Source organism: Balaenoptera borealis (assembly GCF_965194805.1).
Source record: "Balaenoptera borealis genome assembly, chromosome: 8".
NCBI lineage: Eukaryota > Metazoa > Chordata > Mammalia > Artiodactyla > Balaenopteridae > Balaenoptera > Balaenoptera borealis.
In genome coordinates, this window is record NC_138865.1 from 95,487,215 (window position 1) to 95,508,490 (window position 21,276).

The 21,276-nt window shown below is 35.7% G+C and overlaps 1 protein-coding gene across 10 annotated transcripts in view; it reads left to right on the top strand.

The window, feature by feature from the left end:
- Positions 1 to 21,276, top strand: part of FKTN (fukutin) — a 124,311-nt gene that overhangs the window by 21,990 nt on the left and 81,045 nt on the right. For 8 of the 10 annotated variants that reach the window (XR_014247885.1, XR_014247886.1, XR_014247887.1 and 5 more), the window contains 4 exons: positions 2,458 to 2,517; positions 6,319 to 6,522; positions 18,387 to 18,664; positions 19,351 to 19,483. Coding sequence is in view for 6 of the 10 variants with exons in the window: in XM_082404055.1 (XP_082260181.1) it covers positions 2,458 to 2,517; positions 6,319 to 6,522; positions 18,387 to 18,664; positions 19,351 to 19,483 (675 nt within the window). In the remaining 4 variants the exon portion in view is untranslated. The remainder of the gene's footprint in view (positions 1 to 2,457; positions 2,518 to 6,318; positions 6,523 to 18,386; positions 18,665 to 19,350; positions 19,484 to 21,276) is intronic. The other 2 variants (XM_082404054.1, XM_082404058.1) reach the window with 1 other exon arrangement.

Genomic DNA, 21,276 nt, shown 5'->3' on the forward strand with positions numbered 1-21,276 from the left:
GCTTTCTCTAGTTGTGGCAAGTGGGGACCACTCTTCATCGCGGTGCGCAGGCCTCTCATTATCGCGGCCTCTCTTGTTGTGGAGCACAGGCTCCAGACACGCAGGTTCAGTAATTGTGGCTCACGGGCCTAGTTGCTCTGCGGCATGTGGGATCTTCCCAGACCAGGGCTCGAACCCGTGTCCCCTGCATTGGCAGGCAGACTCTCAACCACTGCGCCACCAGGGAAGCCCGAATGAAGTGTTTAGGTGAGGCAGAGGTGATAAATAATTCTTGATAGATCAAATAAGATAAGAACTCATAGTTGACCATTGGATTTAGCAATATGGAGGTTACTGGTGAACTTGATGAATACCTGGCAGAGTGAACTTAAGCTCAAGTGAGTACATGACAGGAGAGAAATTGGAGGGAGTGAGAACAGATTACCCATTAAGAGTTTTGCTGTAAAGGGGGACAGAAAATTGTTAGTTGGGAAAAGAGAAGTCAAGACGGGTTTTTTGTTTTAATTATTTAAGATAGGAGAAATAATATCATATTTGTATACTGATGGGAGTGATCCAACAGAGAAAACAAATTAAACAACTCAGAAATTTAGTCTTATCTACTAATGTAGGGCTATGGTGAGCAACAAGTGGCTATATTATAGAATTTGCAATCTTTTTTCAAGGATGAGGATCGCAAAGCTGCCTCTGATGTTGTTTTATAAATATCCTTGGTATATTTTCTTTTTAAAAAATTAATTTATTATTCAAATATAGTTGATTTACAGTATTATATTTGTTTCAGGTGTACAACATAGTGATTCAATATTTTTGTAGATTATACTCCATTTAAAGTTGTTAAAAAATATTGGCAATATTTTCCTGTGCTGTACAATATATCTTCATAACTCATTTATTTTATACATAGTAGTTTGTGCTTCTTAATCCTCTACCCGTATCTTGCCCCTCCCCACTTCCCTCTCCCCACTGCTAACCACTAGTTTGTTCTTTATGAGTCTGTTTATGTTTTGTCATATTCATTCATTATTTTTTAGATTCCACATATAAATGATATCATATAGTATTTGACTTTCTCTGTCTGACTTATTTCACTAAGCATAATACCCTCTAGGTTCATCCATATTGCAAATGGCAGGATTTCCTTTTTATGGCTGAGTAGTATTCCAGTGTGTGTGTGTATGTGTGTGTGTGTGTGTATGTGTATGTGCCACATCATCTTTTTCCATTCATCTGTTGATGGGCACCTAGGCTGCTTCCAAATCTTGGTTATTGTAAGTAATGCTGCTATGAACATTGGGATGTATGTATCTTTTCGAATAAGTGTTTTCATTTTCTTTGGACATATAACCAGGACTGCACTTGCTGAATCCTAGAGAAATATTCCTTGGTGTTAAAATGTTATTGTTTAAGTTGCAGAGCTTGTGAGGAGAGACCAGTTCTGGTTCTACCTTAATCACTCAGTGTATCTTTTTTCCTTCCTTCCCTCCAATTAGCAAACTGTTATTAAGCACTTTACTAGTTGTCAAGCACTATGCTAGATACTGGTGATACAAAGGTGGATTGGATTTGGTCCCTGCCCTTGAGTTTACAGTTTAATGGGGAAATGAGTCTCCTGTTTAGGAACTTGGAACACACTTCATTTTCAGGGTGAGGATATTCTTACTGCTTTTCAAAATCCTTCCATCTAACAGATAAAGAGCACATTCAAGGCATAAGAAACTTCTTTGAGCTTGAAACATTCTTCCTTTTGTCTCTAGACCATCAGACATTCTTTCTCCTGTGACTTTCAAAGTGTTTTGATGATTAACAGATGAAAAACTGATAATGCTTTTTTCCTTCTGATTCTCTAGACCTGAATGTTTTAAAAAATATTCTTTAAAAAATAACTCAACATTTGCAAGTATGATGTATGTTATGAAAAGTGTGGGCATTGGAGCTCTCTGTGGAACAGAAATAATAATGCCTACTTTGCAGGATAGTTATGCGAGATAGATGAGAATACATAATTCATATGTGGAAGTACACTTAGGAGCTGCTCAATAATTATTATTATACTTTCTTATCACTTTGCCAAGGTCTGCAAACACTAACTCAGTGTGTGGAGGTAAGCTGAAGTTAGGGATATGGAGCTAAATGGATAAACACTAAAGAGATAGCAAAGAGTTTACTATTCATTGATGGAAGTTAATTGGTTCAGAGATGTTGACCATATTTATTTAATTAAGTGATGGCACTTAATTAAATTATAGCAATCTGTCAGTGTTTTTCATCTTGGGTAGTTGTATTATGTAATTGTAGAATTCTTAGCTCATGACTGTATGAAAATAGGTATTTAGATAATGCTTTTTAATGATTATGAACCACTTATATAGGTTGACTCTCGTACCTACCCTAAATGTAACGTTGCATGCTGGGCTTTGAATTTACTACAATTTTTTTTTTTTTTAATCTTCCTAGAATGGAGCTGGTTTATCAAAATCCAAAGGAAGCCGAATTGGATTTGATGGCACACAGTGGGTATGTATGATAATCAAGAAATTCCTCAATTGCCGTGTTCATTTAGTTCATTCATTTATATACTTAATAAGTATTTGTTGAATGATGACAGTGATAATAGCTAGCTTTGTGAAAACAGGTAGTAGGTGATAGAAAGGAAGAGGCAGACCCTGTGCCAAGTGCTTTACATGCAGTATCTCATTTAGTCCTTATGCAAACTTTAAGAAGTCAGTACATATGTTTATGCTCAATTCACTTAGAAAGATTAAGGTGGTTGGCTAATAAGTGGCTGAGTCCAGATTCTAACTGCTTGCCTCCAAAATCCTCATTCACTGAGCTGTGGTGCTTCCCCAAGTGAATAAATATGTGAATCAGAATTGAACCAAGAATGAAGGTAAATAGGAGTACCTATTTACCTAGTAAATTTACCTAGTAAATAGGAGTTTAGGAGTAAAAATCTATTCAACATGTTTTCTATTTTTTTGGCTGTGCCGCAGGGCTTGTGGGATCTTAGTTCCCCAACCAGGTATCGAACCCAAGCCCCCCGGCAGTGGAAGCACAGAGTCCTAACCACTGGGCCACCAGGGAATCCCATGCTTTCTTTCTAAGATAAGGAAAACTAGCAATATGTTCAATAAATCACTGTTTCACAGCCTGTACATTTATAAAATTTATAAAATATATTTTCTTACTTTTTTCTAATCAAATTTAGAATGAAAAACAATGCTAAAAAATTACATTTATCCTGTTAGCATACATATTGGATATGACTAGTTATTTCTTGTGGATTCACTTCAATCTTTGGCTTCTCTTTAACCAGAGACATGAGAGGCTTTAGATTAGAAGTGAGTTTTCAAATCACCAAGCAGCTATAAAGTAGTGATAATTTTAGATCAGTGCTGATACCAATTGGATTTGAACTATTGTTTAAAAAGTAAAGTCTGGGATATCCTATATCAGGCTCCTCAACTATCAGGTCTAGAAGTATCAATGTAAACTTTTAATTTATTAAAAGTAGCAGTTTTGCTTTGTGAACTTAGGGTAGTCTGAGGGGAAAGGGAAGCCCTATCTTTTTAATTCAGGGAATGACCCTTGAGGTGGGAGAAAATAACAGATTTTTTTTTTAAAAGGTTGACTTCCAAGATAAATGAGCAAAAAATTACGGAGCAGCTTACTACATTCAGTGAGTTCTCTTTGTTAATTACATTGCAGGGTTCTGAAAATCACTCCATATAATATTTGCAAAGTCATAGGGAAGGGAGAAGTAGTACTAAAATACTTTTGTTCTAATATTTTAGAAGGAACAAAAAAGTGAAGTGTGATCAGTAGATGTGATACTGAACCCTGATAAAATCCTAGAATGAGTTATTAAACAGATAAGTTGAGGGGCTTAGAAGAGAAAATAAGATGATTATTAGGAACTAGCCTTTCACTAAGAACATGTCCTGCCAAGCCCTTGTAGAAGAATGAACTGTTATAGTCTCATTGTATCCTTTTTTCAACAAGACGTTTTTCTTTCTTGTAAACAAAATGAATTACTGAAGGTCAGATGATAATAGTCATGTTGATTAAGAATTAATTGGATTTAGAGTCAATTGGACATCTATGTCCTGGGAACCTTGATGATTGCATTGATAACAACCTGGAAGGCATATTTAGAAGGTGAGTTGTAGAATCTCTCCTTGACCCTGCCCTAATCTATATTTATATTAATAATCATAATGAAGCTGTGTGTTCATCAAGCTGAAAGAGATTCATTCAACAAACACCAAGCTGAAAGAGATTCATTCAACAAACATTTATTAAGCACCTTATATGTACTAGTATCTGTCATCTCATCATCTTTCTTCCAAAACCCTTTCTTCCTCTTTTATTCCACAGAAAGTAATAGCCATGAAAGAAAAAAATTTTGATAAATTAGACTCTCAAAATTTAAAACTTCTGCTCATCAAAAGCCACCATTAAGAAAATGAATAGCTAATGCCACAGATTATAAAATATTTGCAAAACATATATGTGATGAAAGATTGATATCAAGGATAAATGAAGAACTACAATTCAGTAATAGACTTTTTTGTTCATAATCTTTATCAAATTCAACAAGTGTTGTATTCCTGATTTGCTAAGAGGTTTTAATCATAAATAGATATTGAATTTTGTCAAATACTTTTTTGTGTTGAAATTATCATAGAGTTTTTCCCCTTTATTCTGTTGATATGGTGAATTTTATTGATTGATTTTCAAATGCTGCCTTTCATTCCTGGCATAAACCCTACTTGGTCATGATATTTCCTTTTTTTTTGGTCCTTTTTTAAAAAACTACAGGAATTGATTTTTTAGTATCTTGTTAAGTATTATTGCATCTGTGTCCATGAGGGATGGTGGTGTATAATTTTCTTTTTTTGTAATGTCTTTGTCAGGTTTTGCTATTAGGATTACACTGGCCTCATAAAATGAGTTAGGAAGGATGTCCTCCTGCTCAGTTTTCTGAAAGAGTTTTTGTGCACTGGTATTATTTCTTCTTAAAGCTTTGGTAGAATTCACCAGTGAACCATCTGAGTCTATAGAGTTTTTTCTTGTTGTTGTTTTGATGGCAGGTTTTTTTTTTTTAATACATAACAAATTCAGTTTTGTTAATAGTTATAGGGCAAGTCAGATTTCCTGTTTCATCGTGTGGTAGTTTTCTTAATCATGTTTTTAAAGAAATTTGTCCATTTCATCTGTTATTGAATTTTGGGGCATAATTGTTTATTCTAACTTTTTACTTAGTTGGCTTTCCCACTAAGAGATGATAAACTCCTCTAGAATAGAGATTATTATATTCTTGGTATTTGCATAATACTCTACAGTAAAAACAAAGGATAAGAGACTGATTCCTGCGTTTATCTCATTTTTAAAATTTTTATAATTCTTGATACTCTAATCTATTTGTTTATCTTGTATATGTTTTTATAAGCTTCCTCAGATTCTGTAAATAAGAATTTATCCTTAATTCCCTGAAACATCTTTTTCTGATGGCATACGTCCCTTTGAAATCATTATTGCTTTCACTAAAGTAGGCTTTTAAGCAATAATGTATTATAGTTATTCTATTTATCTTGACTACTCTTAGGTATTATTTACTCCTAAGTGTGATTGTTGTTTCAATTCTAATTTTGAAATTTATTTTTTCAGTAGGGTGTTCTGCTTACTGCTCAACAGAATTATGTTTTTAAGTATTACAGTATTATTAGAAAATCAAACTGTAGATAGGAATGGTCAGGCAGGCGATGTATTTTAGTTTGTCTTTTGACTGGCAAGATTATTTAGCAGTATTTCAAATACGAAGGAAAGTGGCACATACAACTGATTTTTGGTTTCAGAAAGGTTGACATGACTGATTTTTAAAAACTGAAAAGGCTGGTATTTCCTGTCCCACTTTTGCTTGAAAAGATTTAGCTACTACCAAGGGAATAATTTGTAAGCCCAAAGTTCTCATTTCAGATACTACTTCCTCTATGAAGATTTTGTTATCCTTTTGATGTACAGTTAATTAGTATCTATTGTTCTGTACTTTATAATATGTTGCATATATTTTTACTACAGCATATTTTACATTGTGTTGTAAATATTTGTTCTTCTTCCTCAGTAGACTCTGTACTTCTTGAGAACAGGGACAATGTATTATTTATTTGTGGGGTTTTTTTTTAGCAAAATAATAAGCATGCAATCTACTGAGTAAGCAGTCTAGATATCCTTATAAAATTAATGAATAAAAATTTAATAAGATAGATTATTGTATTGGTTTAGAAGAATTAAGGGGATTCTTTTCCTCTCAAACAGCGCACAGTTAAAAAATTTATTATGCTAACATCCAGTCAAAATGTACCTGTGTTCCTTATTGATCCTTTGATTCTGGAATTGATTAATAAAAACTTTGAACAAGTCAAGAATGCTTCTCATGGCTCCGCTTCAGAATGCAAGTTTTTCTGTGTTCCAAGAGACTTTACTGCATTTGCACTACAGTATCACCTATGGAAGAATGAGGTAAGATGATTTGCTTTCAGATAATGGAGTGTCTTTTACAAAACAGTATGGGATTAAACCAATTTAAACTGTAAAATATTTTAAAATTTTCATAAAGACTTTTATAAATTGTATCAGGAATACTTTCAGCAATAAGTAACAAAACACAATCGCGGCTTAAGCAAATAGGGGACTTATTTTTCTGATATAACAAGAGGTTAAAATGTTGGTGGCTGTTGGTATTAGTGGAGCTGTCCACTGAAGTCAGCATGTGCATCACTGAAATTCTTTCTGCATTTCTCTCATCCTCACAAGGTAGCTGTTGTAGCGCCAGGGTATCATAGTGACACTGTCTATTTTTTTTTTAATTACTAATACTGGTGTTTATTATCACCACAGAAAGATGAGAGTACCATTTTTTTGTACCTTTTTAAAAACTGACTTTTTTCAGCCATTGCATGAAGAGCCATCTTTTATGTCAAGTTATATACATGAATAGGCCAATTGTGTCTCATCCAAACTTTGTCCAAAATTTGGATGTCTAATCATTTTTTTTAAAATTTCTTATTAGTCATCAATTTTATACATATCAGTGTATACGTGTCAATCCCAATCACCCAATTCATCACACCACCACCCACACCACCCCGCTGCATTCCCCACTTGGTGTCCATACATTTGTTCTCTACATCTGTGTCTCAATTTCTGCCCTGCAAACTGGTTCTTCTGTACCGTTTTTCTAGGTTCCACATATATGTGTTAATACACGATATTTGCTTTTCTCTTTCGGACTTACTTCACTCTGTATGACAGTCTCTAGATCTATCCACGTCTCTACAATAGACTCAATTTCGTTCCTTTTTATGGCTGAGTAATATTCCATGGTATATATGTACCACATCTTCTTTATCCATTCGTCTGTCGATGGGCATTTAGGTTGCTTCCATGACCTGGCTATTGTAAATAGTGCTGCAAGGAACATTGGGGTACATGTGTCTTTTTGAATTATGGTTTTCTCAGGGTATATGCCCAGTAGTGGGATTGCTGGATCATATGGTAATTCTATTTTTAGTTTTTTAAGGACCCTCCATACTGTTCTCTATAGTGGCTGTATCAATTTACATTCTCACCAACAGTGCAAGAGGGTTCCCTTTTCTCCACACCCTCTCCAGCATTTCTTGTTTGTAGATTTTCTGATGATGGCCATTCTAACTGGTGTGAGGTGATATCTCATTGTAGTTTTGATTTGCATTTCTCTAATAATTAGTGATGTTGAGTAGCTTTTCATGTGCTTCTTGGCCATCTGTATGTCTTCTTTGGAGAAATGTCTATTTAGGTCTTCTGCCCATTTTTGGATTGGGTTGTTTGTTTTTTTAATATTGAGCTGCATGGGCTGCTTGTAAATTTTGGAGATTAATCCTTTGTCAGTTGCTTCGTTTGCAAATATTTTCTCCCATTCTGAGGGTTGTCTTTTCGTCTTGTTTATGGTTTCCTTTGCTGTGCAAAAGCTTTTAAGTTTCATTAGGTCCCATTTGTTTATTTTTGTTTTTATTTCCATTACTCTAGGAGCTGGGTCAAAAAAGATCTTGCTGTGATTTATGTCATGGGGTGTTCTGCCTATGTTTTTCTCTAAGAGTTTTATAGTGTCTGGTCTTACATTTAGGTCTCTAATCCATTTTGAGTTTATTTTTGTGTATGGTGTTAGGGAGTGTTCTAATTTCATTCTTTTACATGTAGCTGTCCAGTTTTCCCAGCACCACTTATTGAAGAGACTGTCTTTTCTGCATTGTATATCCTTGCCGCCTTTGTCATAGATTAGTTGACCATAGGTGCGTGAGTTTATCTCTGGGCTTTCTATCTTGTTCCACTGATCTATGTTTCTGTTTTTGTGCCAGTACCATATCGTCTTGATGACTGTAGATTTATAGTATAGTCTGAAGTCAGGAAGTCTGATTCTTCCAGCTCCGTTTTTTTCCCTCAAGACTGCTTTGGCTATTCGGGGTCTTTTGTGTCTCCATACAAATTTTAAGATTTTTTTGGTTTAGTTCCGTAAAAAATGCCATTGGTAATTTGATAAGGATTGCATTGAATCTGTAGGTTGCTTTGGGTCGTATAGGCATTTTCACAATATTGATTCTTCCAATCCAAGAACATGGTATATCTCTCCATCTGTTGGTATCATCTTTAATTTCTTTCATCAGTGTCTTATAGTTTTCTGCATACAGGTCTTTTATCTCCCTAGGTAGGTGTATTCCTCGGTATATTATTCTTCTTGTTGCAATGGTAAATGGGAGTGTTTCCTTAATTTCTCTTTCAGATTTTTCATCATTAGTGTATAGGAATGCAAGAGATTTCTGTGCATTAATTTTGTATCCTGCTACTTTACCAAATTCATTGATTAGCTCTAGTAGTTTTCTGGAAACATCTTTAGGATTCTCTATGTATAATATCATGTCATCTGCAAACAGTGACAGCTTTACTTCTTCTTTTCCAATTTGGATTCCTTTTATTTCTTTTTCTTCTCTGATTGCTGTGGCTAACACTTCCAAAACTATGTTGAATAATAGTGATGAGAGTGGGCAACCTTGTCTTGTTCCTGATCTTAGTGGAAATGGTTTCAGTTTTTCACCATTGAGGACAATGTTGGCTGTGGGTTTGTCATATATGGCCTTTATTATGTTGAGGAAAGTTCCCTCTATGCCTACTTTCTGCAGGGCTTTTATCATAAATGGGTGTTGAATTTTGTCAAAAGCTTTCTCTGCATCTATTGAGATGATCATATGGTTTTTCTCCTTCAGTTTGTTAATATGATGTATCACGTTGATTGATTTGCATATATTGAAGAATCCTTGCGTTCCTGGAATAAACCCCACTTGATCATGGTGTATGATCCTTTTATTGTGTTGTTGGATTCTGTTTGCTAGTATTTTGTTGAGGATTTTTGCATCTATGTTCATCAGTGATATTGGCCTGTAGTTTTCTTTTTTGTGACATCTTTGTCTGGTTTTGGTATCAGGGTGATGGTGGCCTCATAGAATGAGTTGGGGAGTGTTCCTCCCTCTGCAATATTTTGGAAGAGTTTGAGAAGGTATAGGTGTTAGGTCTTCTCTAAATGTTTGATAGAATTCACCTGTGAAGCCATCTGGTCCTGGGCTTTTGTTTGTTGGAAGATATTTAATCACAGTTTCAATTTCAGTGCTTGTGATTTGTCTGTTCATATTTTCTATTTCTTCCTGGTTCAGTCTCGGCAGGTTGTGCATTTCTAAGAATTTGTCCATTTCCTCCAGGTTGTCCATTTTATTGGCATAGAGTTGCTTGTAGTAGTCTCTTAGGATGCTTTGTATTTCTGCAGTGTCAGTTGTTACTTCTCCTTTTTCATTTCTAATTTTATTGATTTGAGTCCTCTCCCTCTTTTTCTTGATGAGTTTGGCTAATAGTTTATGAATTTTGTTTATCTTCTCAAAGAACCAGCTTTTAGTTTTATTGGTCTTTGGTATTGTTTTCTTTGTTTCTATTTCATTTATTTCTGCTCTGCTCTTTATGATTTCTTTCCTTCTGCTAACTTTGGGTTTTGTTTGTTCTTCTTTCTCTAGTTCCTTTAGGTGTAAGGTTAAATTGTTTATTTGAGATTTTTCTTGTTTCTTGAGGTAGGCTTGTATAGCTATAAACTTCCCTCTTAGAACTGCTTTTGCTACATCCCATAGGTTTTGGATTATCGTGTTTTCATTGTCATTTGTCTCTAGGTATTTTTTGATTTCCTCTTTGATTTCTTCAGTGATCTCTTGGTTATTTAGTAACGCATTGTTTAACCTCCATGTGTTTGTGTTTTTTATGTTTTTTTCCATGTAATTCATTTCTAATCTCATAGCGTTGTGGTCAGAAAAGATGCTTGATATGATTTCAGTTAAATTTACTGAGGCTTGATTTGTGACCCAAGATGTGATCTATCCTGGAGAATATTCCTTGCGCACTTGAGAAGAAAGTGTAATCTGCTGTTTTTGGATGGAATGTCCTATAAATATCAATTAAATCTATCTGGTCTGTTGTGTTATTTAAAGCTTCTGTTTCCTTATTTATTTTCATTTTGGATGATCTGTCCACTGGTGTAAGTGAGGTGTTAAAGTTCCCCACTATTATTGTGTTACTGTCGATTTCCTCGTGTATAGCTGTTAGCAGTTGCCTTATGTATTGAGGTGCTTCTATGTTGGGTGCATATATATTTATAATTGTTATATCTTCTTCTTGGATTGATCCCCTGGTCATTATGTAGTGTCCTTCCTTGTCTCTTGTAACATTCTTTATTTTAAAGTCTATTTTATCTGATATGAGTATTGCTACTCCAGCTTTCTTTTGATTTCCATTTGCATGGAATATCTTTTTCCATCCCCTCACTTTCAATGTGAATGTGTCCCTAGGTCTGAAGTGGGTCTCTTGTAGACAGCATATATATGGGTCTTATTTTTGTATCCATTCAGCAAGCCTGTGTCTTTTGGTTGGAGCATTTAATCCATTCATGTTTAGGGTAGTTATCAATATGTATGTTCCTATTACCATTTTCTTAATCGTTTTGGGTTTGTTTCTGTAGGTCCTTTTCTTCTCTTGTATTTCCCACTTAGAGAAGTTCCTTTAGCATTTGTTGTAGAGCTGGTTTGGTGGTGCTGAATTCTCTAAGCTTTTTCTTGTCTGTAAAGCTTTTGATTTCTCCATTGAATCTGAATGAGATCTTTGCCGGGTAGAGTAATCTTGGTTGTAGGTTCTTCCCTTTCATCACTTTAAGTATATCATGCCACTCCCTTCTGGCTTGTAGAGTTTCTGCTGAGAAATCAACTGTTAACCTTATGGGAGTTCCCTTGTATGTTGTTTGTCGTTTTTCCCTTGCTGCTTTTAATAATTTTTCTTTGTCTTTAATTTTTGCCAATTTGATTACTTATGTGTCTCGGCGTGTTTCTCCTTGGTTTTATCCTGTATGGGACTCTCTGTGCTTCCTGGACTTGGGTGGCTATTTCCTTTACCATGTTAGGGAAGTTTTCGACTATAATCTCTTCAAATATTTTCTCTGGTCCTTTCTCGCTCTCTTCTCCTTCTGGCACCCCTATAATGCGAATGTTGTTGCGTTTAATGTTGTCCCAGAGGTCTCTTAGGCTGTCTTCTTTATTCTGTTCTGCAGCAGTGAATTCCACCATTCTGTCTTCCAGGTCACTTATCCGTTCTTCTGCCTCAGTTATTCTGCTATTGATTCCTTCTAGTGTAGTTTTCATTTCAGTTATTGTATTGTTCATCTCTGTTTGTTTGTTCTTTAATTCTTCTAGGTCTTTGTTAAACATTTCTTGCATCTTCTTGATCTTTGCCTCCATTCTTTTTCCGAGGTCCTGGATCATCTTCACTATCATTATTCTGAATTGTTTTTCTGGAAGGTTGCCTGTCTCCACTTCATTTAGTTGTTTTTCTGGAGTTTTATCTTGTTCCTTCATCGGGTGCATAGCCCTCTGCCTTTTCATCTTGTCTATCTTTCTGTGAATGTGGTTTTTGTTCCACAGGCTGCAGGATTGTCACTATCTATCTTTTGAAGGAAAATTTTTCTCAGGAGCTTCTGGTAAACTGCTTATAGCTCACTGTCTAGAACTATATTCATATGTCTCCGTGCTGTGAAGGAGGCTAAAAAAACGGGTATTTAGCATTTTCATCAGTGTAGGCAGGCAGGTAGGAAGGGATTTGGTGATGAATTTTCAGTATCTGCCACATAAGGTATACATGAGGGTAGTATTCCTCGTCTGTAGCACTATTCTTGATAGTTTGTAAGTGCATAGGACTTGTTTGATACTCGAGTGGAGTGCTTCTTAGGTGTATCCAAAAATTCAAACTTATATTTTCATCCTGTCTAAATGGTTACAAAGCAAAGGTTAGACGGTAGTCAAAAAAAAAAAAAAAGATCTCAACCAAACATGTCAAAAATTTGCTTACTTCTTTATTTGGAATACCTCTAACTTTGCAGTTTCACTGTTTTTCATTCTGAGGAGTTATTCAAATAAGAGTAAGAAAATTAGCATTAGATTAAATGAGCTCAACTATTTAGTCAGCCACCCATGATAGATGTGCACTAGCTCTGCAGTGGATTGTTTTAGTTGTGTTGACCCCTGATAGGTGGGGCTTATGTTCCAGGGTGATGGTATGGTCTGGCAAAGCAGTATAAGCTGCATGTTTCCTTGATTGCCCAGACTCTTAGACAAGGTCTCAAGAGAGTGAGTTTTGACTTTTTTCTGCCTATGGTTCTTCCCAGGCAGTGATGCAGGTGATGAAACAGATAACATGTTTATATAACATAATGTTTGTTTGCTTGTTTTCTCTTTCCTCCCAATTTTATATTGATATTTTGAAAATATTTAAACTTATGGAAAAGTTAGGACATGGCATTTTAATCAAAAGAATATTAGTACTAGGTTTAAAAAGTCAGATATTAAGGCAAAGCTCATAATGAAAAAGATCAGTATCTGACTCTTCTTTCCTCCCCACCCCTTATTCCCACTCTTAGAGCCAACCACTTTCAACTCTCTCTACCTTGTTTATCTTCTCCTTTATAAATGAAATGTTTATGCTTCTATTTTTTTAATATTTCATATTTAGATTATGAATTATGAGAATTTAGCTGTCATATCTATTTTGTCTCATGTAGACAAACACACACACTCTCTTCTCCCATTATCATGACTGTATCACATTTTGTAGTTAAATCAATAGTCAGTGTTTATCTTACTATGAATATATAGATAATCACATGAATGCTACCTAGTTTACTCTGAATATTTTCCTTTTCGTATATGACTCTCTTTTTCTTTTTTTGTTTGCTAGTTTTCTATATAGTTATCAATAATCCATGTATGAACTCTGCAACAGAAACATAAAACTCTCAGTAGGATCAAATACATCAGATCATTTCTCAGTTCCTTTTTTTTTTTCCTGGAGACAGCCCTCCTAGATCTCGTGGTCTTTCTGCCCTAATAGTCTGATCTGCTCTGCAGATACTGTTGTGTAACTCCTCTTAACAACATTTTAGGAATTCTCTTTGGAGAAAGGTTGAATGGGAGGTTGAAACCTTGCATATCTGAAAATGTTTCTTTTTACCTGCACGTTTGATTTCTAATTTGCTTCTGCTGTATAACAGTTGTCCCCAAATTTAGTGGCTTAAACAACAACCATTTATGTAGGTTATGATTCTGTGACTTAGCAATTTGTGTAGGATTCAGCTGGGCAGTTCTTCTGGTCTCAGCTAAGTTCACTTATACAGCTGCCAGTCAGCTAGGCAGCTCTGCTTCTTCAGGATGGCTGGCTGGCAGATGGGGCAGTGGAGGTGCCTGGGCCATGTGTCTTTCATTATCTAGGTTAGTCTAGGCTAGTCAGAGAAAGCAAAAGCATGCAAGGCCTCTTTACATTGTTAAAATATGAAGAGTTCTTATCCATGAACATGAAATATATCTCCTTTAATTCAGGTGTCCTTTGGTGTTCTTTAATAGAGTATTCTATATTTTTCTTACAGATTTTGTGCATCTTTGTAAGATTTATTTCTTGCTACCTTATAGTTTTGTGTGCATGGGGGGGGTGTTAATGTAGATACTTTTCCTCTTCTTTTGCCAATTCATTATTATAGGTGAATTAGAATGCTGTTGTCTTTTGTGTTTTGATCTTGTTTTCCAGCAACTGTACTGAACTCTGAACTCTATAGGTAAACTCCAATAGTTTCTCTCTCCTCCCTCAATCCCCTACCTCCTTTTCCTCCCTCTCTTTCATTTTCTCTCTCTTTGAGTGTAGGTCATTGTATTCTCTGCACAAAAAGATAATTTGGTCTCTTCCTTTCCAACTCTTATGCCTAATTTCTTTTTCTTGTCTTATTGGTTTAGGTAGGACCCCCAGGATAATGTTGAATAAAAGTGTCTTTCTTTCTGAACTTTTTATTATTTGGATGTTGGACTTCCAAAATTTCATTTTCTTATCTTTGCGCTGTGATTTTTTTCATCTCTTTTGTTAACTGTTCTACTTTTAAACAAAATCTTTAACAATGCCATTGATTTTTTTCATATTTTTGCTTGAAATTTAATATTTTTATTTTCTAAAAGCTCTGTGCACTCTTTCTTATAGTAGCATTCTTATTTTATGGATGCAGTTTTGTCTTTTTCCCTCTGCAGATTTTAAACGTTTGGTGTTTTTCTTTTTTTAAACTTTTTTTTTTAATTAATTAATTAATGTATTTATTTTTGGCTGTGTTGGGTCTTTGTCGCTGCATGCAGGCTCTCTCTAGTTGCATCAGGAGGGGGCCAACTCTTTGTTGCAGTGTGCAGGCTTCTCATTGTGGTGGCTTCTCTTGTTGCGGAGCATGGGCTCTAGGTGCGTGGGCTTCAGTAGTTGTGGCACACGGGCTCAGTAGTTGTGGTATGCGGGCCCTAGAGTGCAGGTTCAGTAGTTGTGGTGCACAGGCTTAGTTGCTCCACGGCATGTGAGATCTTCCAAGACCAGGGCTCAAACCCATGTCCCCTGCATTGGCAGGCGGATTCTCAACCACTGCGCCACCAGGGAAGCCCCAAGGTTTGGTGTTTTTAAAAGAAAGTCTTTTGCTCTCTACTGCATTTTGTTTTTGTAATTCCCTTCTTTGTGGGTGTTTGGTTTTTGGTATGGTTATTTTATTTTGTCTGTTTTTCATGATACAGGTTTTCTACAATGTTCATTGATCTTTGTTCATATTTAAGAATGAGGCACTGAATACCAATTGGAAGCTTTTTTTTCTGGTCAGGCCTCATTAACTGGTGGACTTCACTATAGGGTAATAAGAGTATGCCAGCTTTTTCACTGCAGAGACTTCTAAATGTCAGTATTTGTAGGTCATTCCTATTGGACTGTTTGAGTTTCTCATAGAAAAAGCCTACAAAGCTTATAAACCTTTTTTACGACAAGTATTTTATCATTCCTTTATTTTCCCAAAACGAAGTCTATAGAAATTATAACTTACCTACATACATAATCTCCCAAATCCTGTAATGTCTCAACTATAGTATAAAGTAGAAATGAAAGGAAATGTATATTTCAGTGTGTAAATACCCAGGCATGACTACACTGGAAGACATAAGGAAGAAAGTCGGATGCTTGCACTTATCCTACTTATTTAGTAGGAGCACTGAATGTGATGACTTCCAATATAGACTCTATTATGAATGACACTGTTTTTAGTAATATATTTTTCCAAAACAGTAAACAAGTTTCAAACAGCAGAAGAGTAAAATTGTCTCTCCTTTAACATGGCAATTGTATTCCTCAGAAATGGAGGCTCACATAATTACAAATACGTTTTTCACTATGTGACTATCTGATAGAACATTTGAAATTATGCAGGACACAGGATAGATTTTCATATTTTGGATTTTAGGATGTCTAGTGTACCTGGCCTAGACCTCTAAATGCCAGTTGTGTCCTCAATCATTATGATAACTGAAAATATCTCCACGAATTTCTAAAATGTCTCTTGGTTACAGTACCACTTGCCTTGAGAACCAGTACTTTAGAAGAAAGAGAATATGCCATAATTGGCAAAACCAGAAAGACCAGAGTCAGAAGCAAAAGGTCAGCAACACCCAGAATAAGCACACAAGGTCATGTTATCATTTTATATAAATGACATCATACAGAGCCCTTGGATAGTCCTCCCAAAACCTTTTTCCAAGGTAGAGCTAATTCATTAGATCAACAGATCTAATTACTATAGACTTAATTTACCTGTGATTTTTCTTTGTTAATACCATTACCATGAAGTGAGCAAACTACTGCCAAGGCAACTGGGAGTAGATTTGTGCAGTATAGTCTTGACCTAGGCCTTTGCTCTGTTTGATCAGAGCAACTACTTTGTTCTTGACTTTCCTCTGTCATGATTATAAAAAGGCAAGCCATTGCATAGTTCTGCCAATTTTGTCTGTCAGTTTTTCTTCCCACAACCCAAGGTGTGATTCCTCTTCAAGTTCTGTCTGGCCTTTTAAATTTTTCCCAAATTTACCAAATTATAATGCTTTTCTTTCATCCTATACAATAGATTCCTTCTCTGAGTTGGCCACTCTTACACTCATCAGTACTTTCCACCTCTTAGGTTTATGAAAAAGGGGAATCCTACAGTTGATAATTCTAATATAAGGAGTACCAAGGTGAAATTGTATTAGCCAGGCTAAGTTACATTAGTTGCTACTAAAAGCAACCCTAAAATCTCATTGGCTTAGGGCAAAAAAGGAGTAATTGTCTCTAGACAAAATCCAGCGTAGTTATTCTTGGTCAGCGATATTCCTGGATGACTTTCCTCTAAGCAGTGACTTAGGGATGCAGGCTGTTTCATTTGTGTGGCTTCCCCATCTTGTAGTTCTTTGCTTCCCTACATACAGATGGAGGAGGGGAAGCAGGGAAGGTCTTATGGGACATTGTAAGGCCAGGCCTGGAAGTGGTATCTGATACTTCCGTCCACATTCCTTTGACCAAAACACGATTTCACTCTATATCCAGAAAGGAGAAGACAGTTGTTATTGATACTGGTTAGCATTCTTTACCAGAATGGTCACTTTCTCTTGTTTAACAATATAAACAACAACAACAGGTATCTATTGAGCACCTGCTGGTACTAGCCACTTTGTTGATTCTTAAGGTTGAGGAACTTGCAGTCTATTAATGGAGTTTAAACAACTAAAAAACAGTACAATCAATACTATGATAAAGGTTTGTGTGTATTATAAGAGCATAAATGAGGACACAGCTAATCCAAATGACAACATTCAAAGACAATAATTGATGTAAATAAAGTACTCTTGAAAAATGTTTATGAATGCTGTGGCTCGTAAGACTTTCAGATGCACTTCCATCCTTTAATAACTTTAATGTCTGGTATTACCACTTTATTTTCCTTAACTGTAGACTAGGTATAATATCTTCCTTACTAACCTCACATAATTTCTATGGACATCAGATGAGATAATTAATGTGAATGAGCTTTGTACACATTATATAAATATAGACTTAAAGAAATAGTGTTGTAGAGTAGAAAGAACCTTGTATTTGGTTAGATAAGACCTAAATGCTGGCAGTGGCTTTGCCTCTTATTAATTTTGTTTCTTTGGACTTCTGTGAGTCTGTTTCTTTATCTATAATATCTGTGCTACTTACTCTATAAGATAGATGTCATATGTAAATGCAGTAATGTTTATAAAAGTTCTTTGGAAACTGTACATTTCTATTCAAACATAAGGTGTTCTTAATAATTAATACTAGTTAATCATCTAAAGCACTGGTGTCGAGATTAAGATTAAAAATCTACCCTATAGATTAATCTTGTTACATGAGAGTTATAACTAATGCTGTTGGAAAATGCACCTTGTTTTATAGTACATCTCAGTCTATTTTCTAATGATGTGCATTATGATAGGCTTCTATTTTAGTAGCAGTTTAAGGTGTTGGGATATAACTATGAGATGAAAACCCTGCTTCTATGAAGCATTTTTGAAGGTTATTAGAAGTTAAATTGAAAATTACAGGTTTAATTTTAAGTGCTATCCTTATATTAACATTTACTTTATAGATACTAACCAAAGAACACTATAATGAGTGGACATTCTCGTTCCAAAGAAGAAATTTGTATTAATTTTCATAAAGAGAGTCTTTGAACATGTCTTCCATGCTATGTGGTTTCTCTTTTTGGTACTTTCCTTTATTCTCCCACTCACCTTTCCTTCCCCACCTTCATTTTTTAATCTTCAGGCAAAGACCAGATTAGGACAAAAATATGTATGACTTAATTCAGTGTAAGGATCACTTTAGTTTTACTACTAGTATTTGGTTTTAAATGTTCAAGCTTGATGTTTCTTTGGTTTTAGGAAGGCTGGTTTCGGATAGCTGAAAATATGGGATTTCAGTGCCTAAAGATCGAGAGCAAGGACCCCCGGCTAGATGGGATAGACTCACTTTCTGGAACTGAAATCCCCCTGCACTACATCTGCACATTGGCCAGTCATGCTGTCCACTTGGTGGTCTTTCATGAGAGGAGCGGCAACTACCTTTGGCATGGCCATCTACGGCTCAAAGGACACATTGACAGGAAGTTTGTTCCTTTTCGAAAGTTACAGTTTGGTCGTTATCCTGGAGCTTTTGACAGGTAAATTCAGGGTCTAAAGGGGAGATGTGAAACCTATCTTGTTCAGTCATGAACTCTTACTCTTTCTTTTACATTTAGTAATTAAATCTAAAATGTAATTCATGTAAATCAGCTTTGAAATGTAAATATTCAACAGGAAGCAACTCATGCACATGTGCCCCAGGAAATATAATATATATCAGAATGTTCATAGCAACATTGTTCTTAATGCCCCACACAAAATATATGTGCACCCAGCGAAGAATCGAAGAATCGTAGGGCAGGGAAACAAGGAACCTGAACTCGCGCTCTGTGCAACAACAGAGATGCATCCTACAATGTTGAGTGACAAAAATGAGGCATAAAAGAATACAAATCTTTCTAGATATATAAAGAGTTCAAACACAGGATAAAGTATGTTTGTGGATTTACATACTTACAAGTGAAAGTGTTCAAAATGTACAAACTTCCAATTATTATGAGATAAATAAGTTCTGGAAATCTGATGTACAGCATGGTGACTATAGTTAACACTGCTGTATTGTATATTTGACAGTTGCTCAGAGAGTAGATCTTTAAAAATGATATCTGAGGTAATTGAGGAAAATATGCTTGGTGTTTAACTATTTGCTTATATTGTATATTTTGAAGAGGCTGCCAATATTCTGAGTTAAATCCTTATAATAAGTCTTAACTTTTGTTTTCAGGCCAGAGTTACAACAAATTACTATTGATGGATTAGAAGTTCTCATTCCAAAAGATCCAATGCACTTTCTAGAAGAAATACCACACTCTAGATTTATTGAGTGTAGGTATAAAGAAGCTCGAGCATTCTTTCAGGTTAGAGATAACCAAATATTGTACTTTTCAAATTAAAGGAAGTGTATTTATAATATTTCTGGGGGGGGGGGCGGGAAATGAAGGAACTTATGGAAAATAAGTAAGACAACATCTTTTCTGATTTGTCTGTTTTCTTCTAGATGGTTTCAATTTTTTTTAAGTAGATTAAACATTAACCTTAAGGAACAATTTCTTCCCCGGTTGAATGGTTTGATATCTATGGAGACCTTGTTTTATTTGGATAGACTTTGACAGGTTCAGCATTGGCCTCCGCTTTTAGTTAGGATAGCCCATGAACTTTATAAAGATGGTACATTCTGTTCTTGAAGCAATCCGAGTAGGATGAAGCCATGTAGAATATGGACCATGCGGATTTAGAGAGGACTTCATAGAAAATACAGTTTTTCTCAGAGGGTTGGCACTGAATATGAATTTTTTGTGTTTATGAAGGTTTTTGAAGATAAATGCTACACAAAGACCAAGTGCTTTTGAACTCTACTTTATTCTGCTGCTTTAGCTTTCAATTCAATAAACATTTATTAAAAGCCAGCTTCCCAGGAACTCTCCTGACCCTGGGGATATAAAGATGATTTTAAAGGACATGAAAGTTCAGCTGTAAGAAATGACATGAAAGAGAGATACAGTGAAAGCAGTCAAATTTATGGTGGGGTTTTAGTACCCTAATTTTTCCACTTGCCCTTTATTTTCTGGGGTTCCCTTCCAAGAAAACTGTGTACACAAGGACAGGAGTGGAATGGGAAAATGAAGTACCAGCTATATCATCATTGGCCAAATGCCCAGCACCCACAAATGCAAGGTTTTTTTCTGGTAGGCTGTGCTGGCACCCAGGGCCTAGACCTGACAGCCTGGGTGGGCCTTCCTAGCCCTGTTCCCTTAAATCTATGGTTATGTGACTGTGAAGCATACCCAGTCAGCCTCATGGATGAAAAGCTGGAAAACTGCATGTGTGGCTGGGCCAGCATTATTAGGCAAGTGCTGCCCATCATATCCCCACCACAGAGTAGCAGGAAGCGGAAGAGATGCAGACTGGTGCTTGCACTTGACCATTCATTCACTGTTCCTGCCTCAGGGGAGTTTATTTCTGGTTGCCACCTCTGTCATAGCAATTATCACAATTAATTGTGAATGTCAGTCTTGTCCCCCTACAAGATTATGTGAACTCCTTGATGGCAGGCATCTTATTTTACTCACCTCTATAGCCCCAGTATCTAGCACAGTAGCTGGCGCAAAGAAAAGCTCCTATAGTGATGGAAAAATGCATGAAGAATTAGGTGCTCATCCGAATCAAATGGTTTTTTTCCAGGATACTTATTAGGGCTACTCCATTACCTAGCAAGCATTTGCCCAGACTCATTTTATTGAACTTTGTGAGAAGGCAGTGTAAGATGTAAAATGTTTCAAGATACTGAGAAATCATGAGAATAGTGTTATATTTTTTTAATTGCATATTTTCACTTTTGCTTCTTAGATTTTAAGGACAACCATTGAGTCAGCATTAGAGTAAAGAATATGGATGACAGATGCTCCGAGGGCTAATCAGCGTATCATAGCCTCATACTTTTGGTGTTTAAAGTGCCATCACATAGCAAGGCTATAATGCTATTGACAGGTTTCTCTTCATAACAGGATCAAGTGGAACTTTGCATTCATTCTTTTTTTTTTTTAATGCTAAATCTGTTTTTTTTTTAAATTTTATTTATTTATTTTATTTTTGGCTGTGTTGGGCCTTCGTTGCTGTGCGCAGGCTTTCTCTAGTTGCGGCGAGCTGGGGC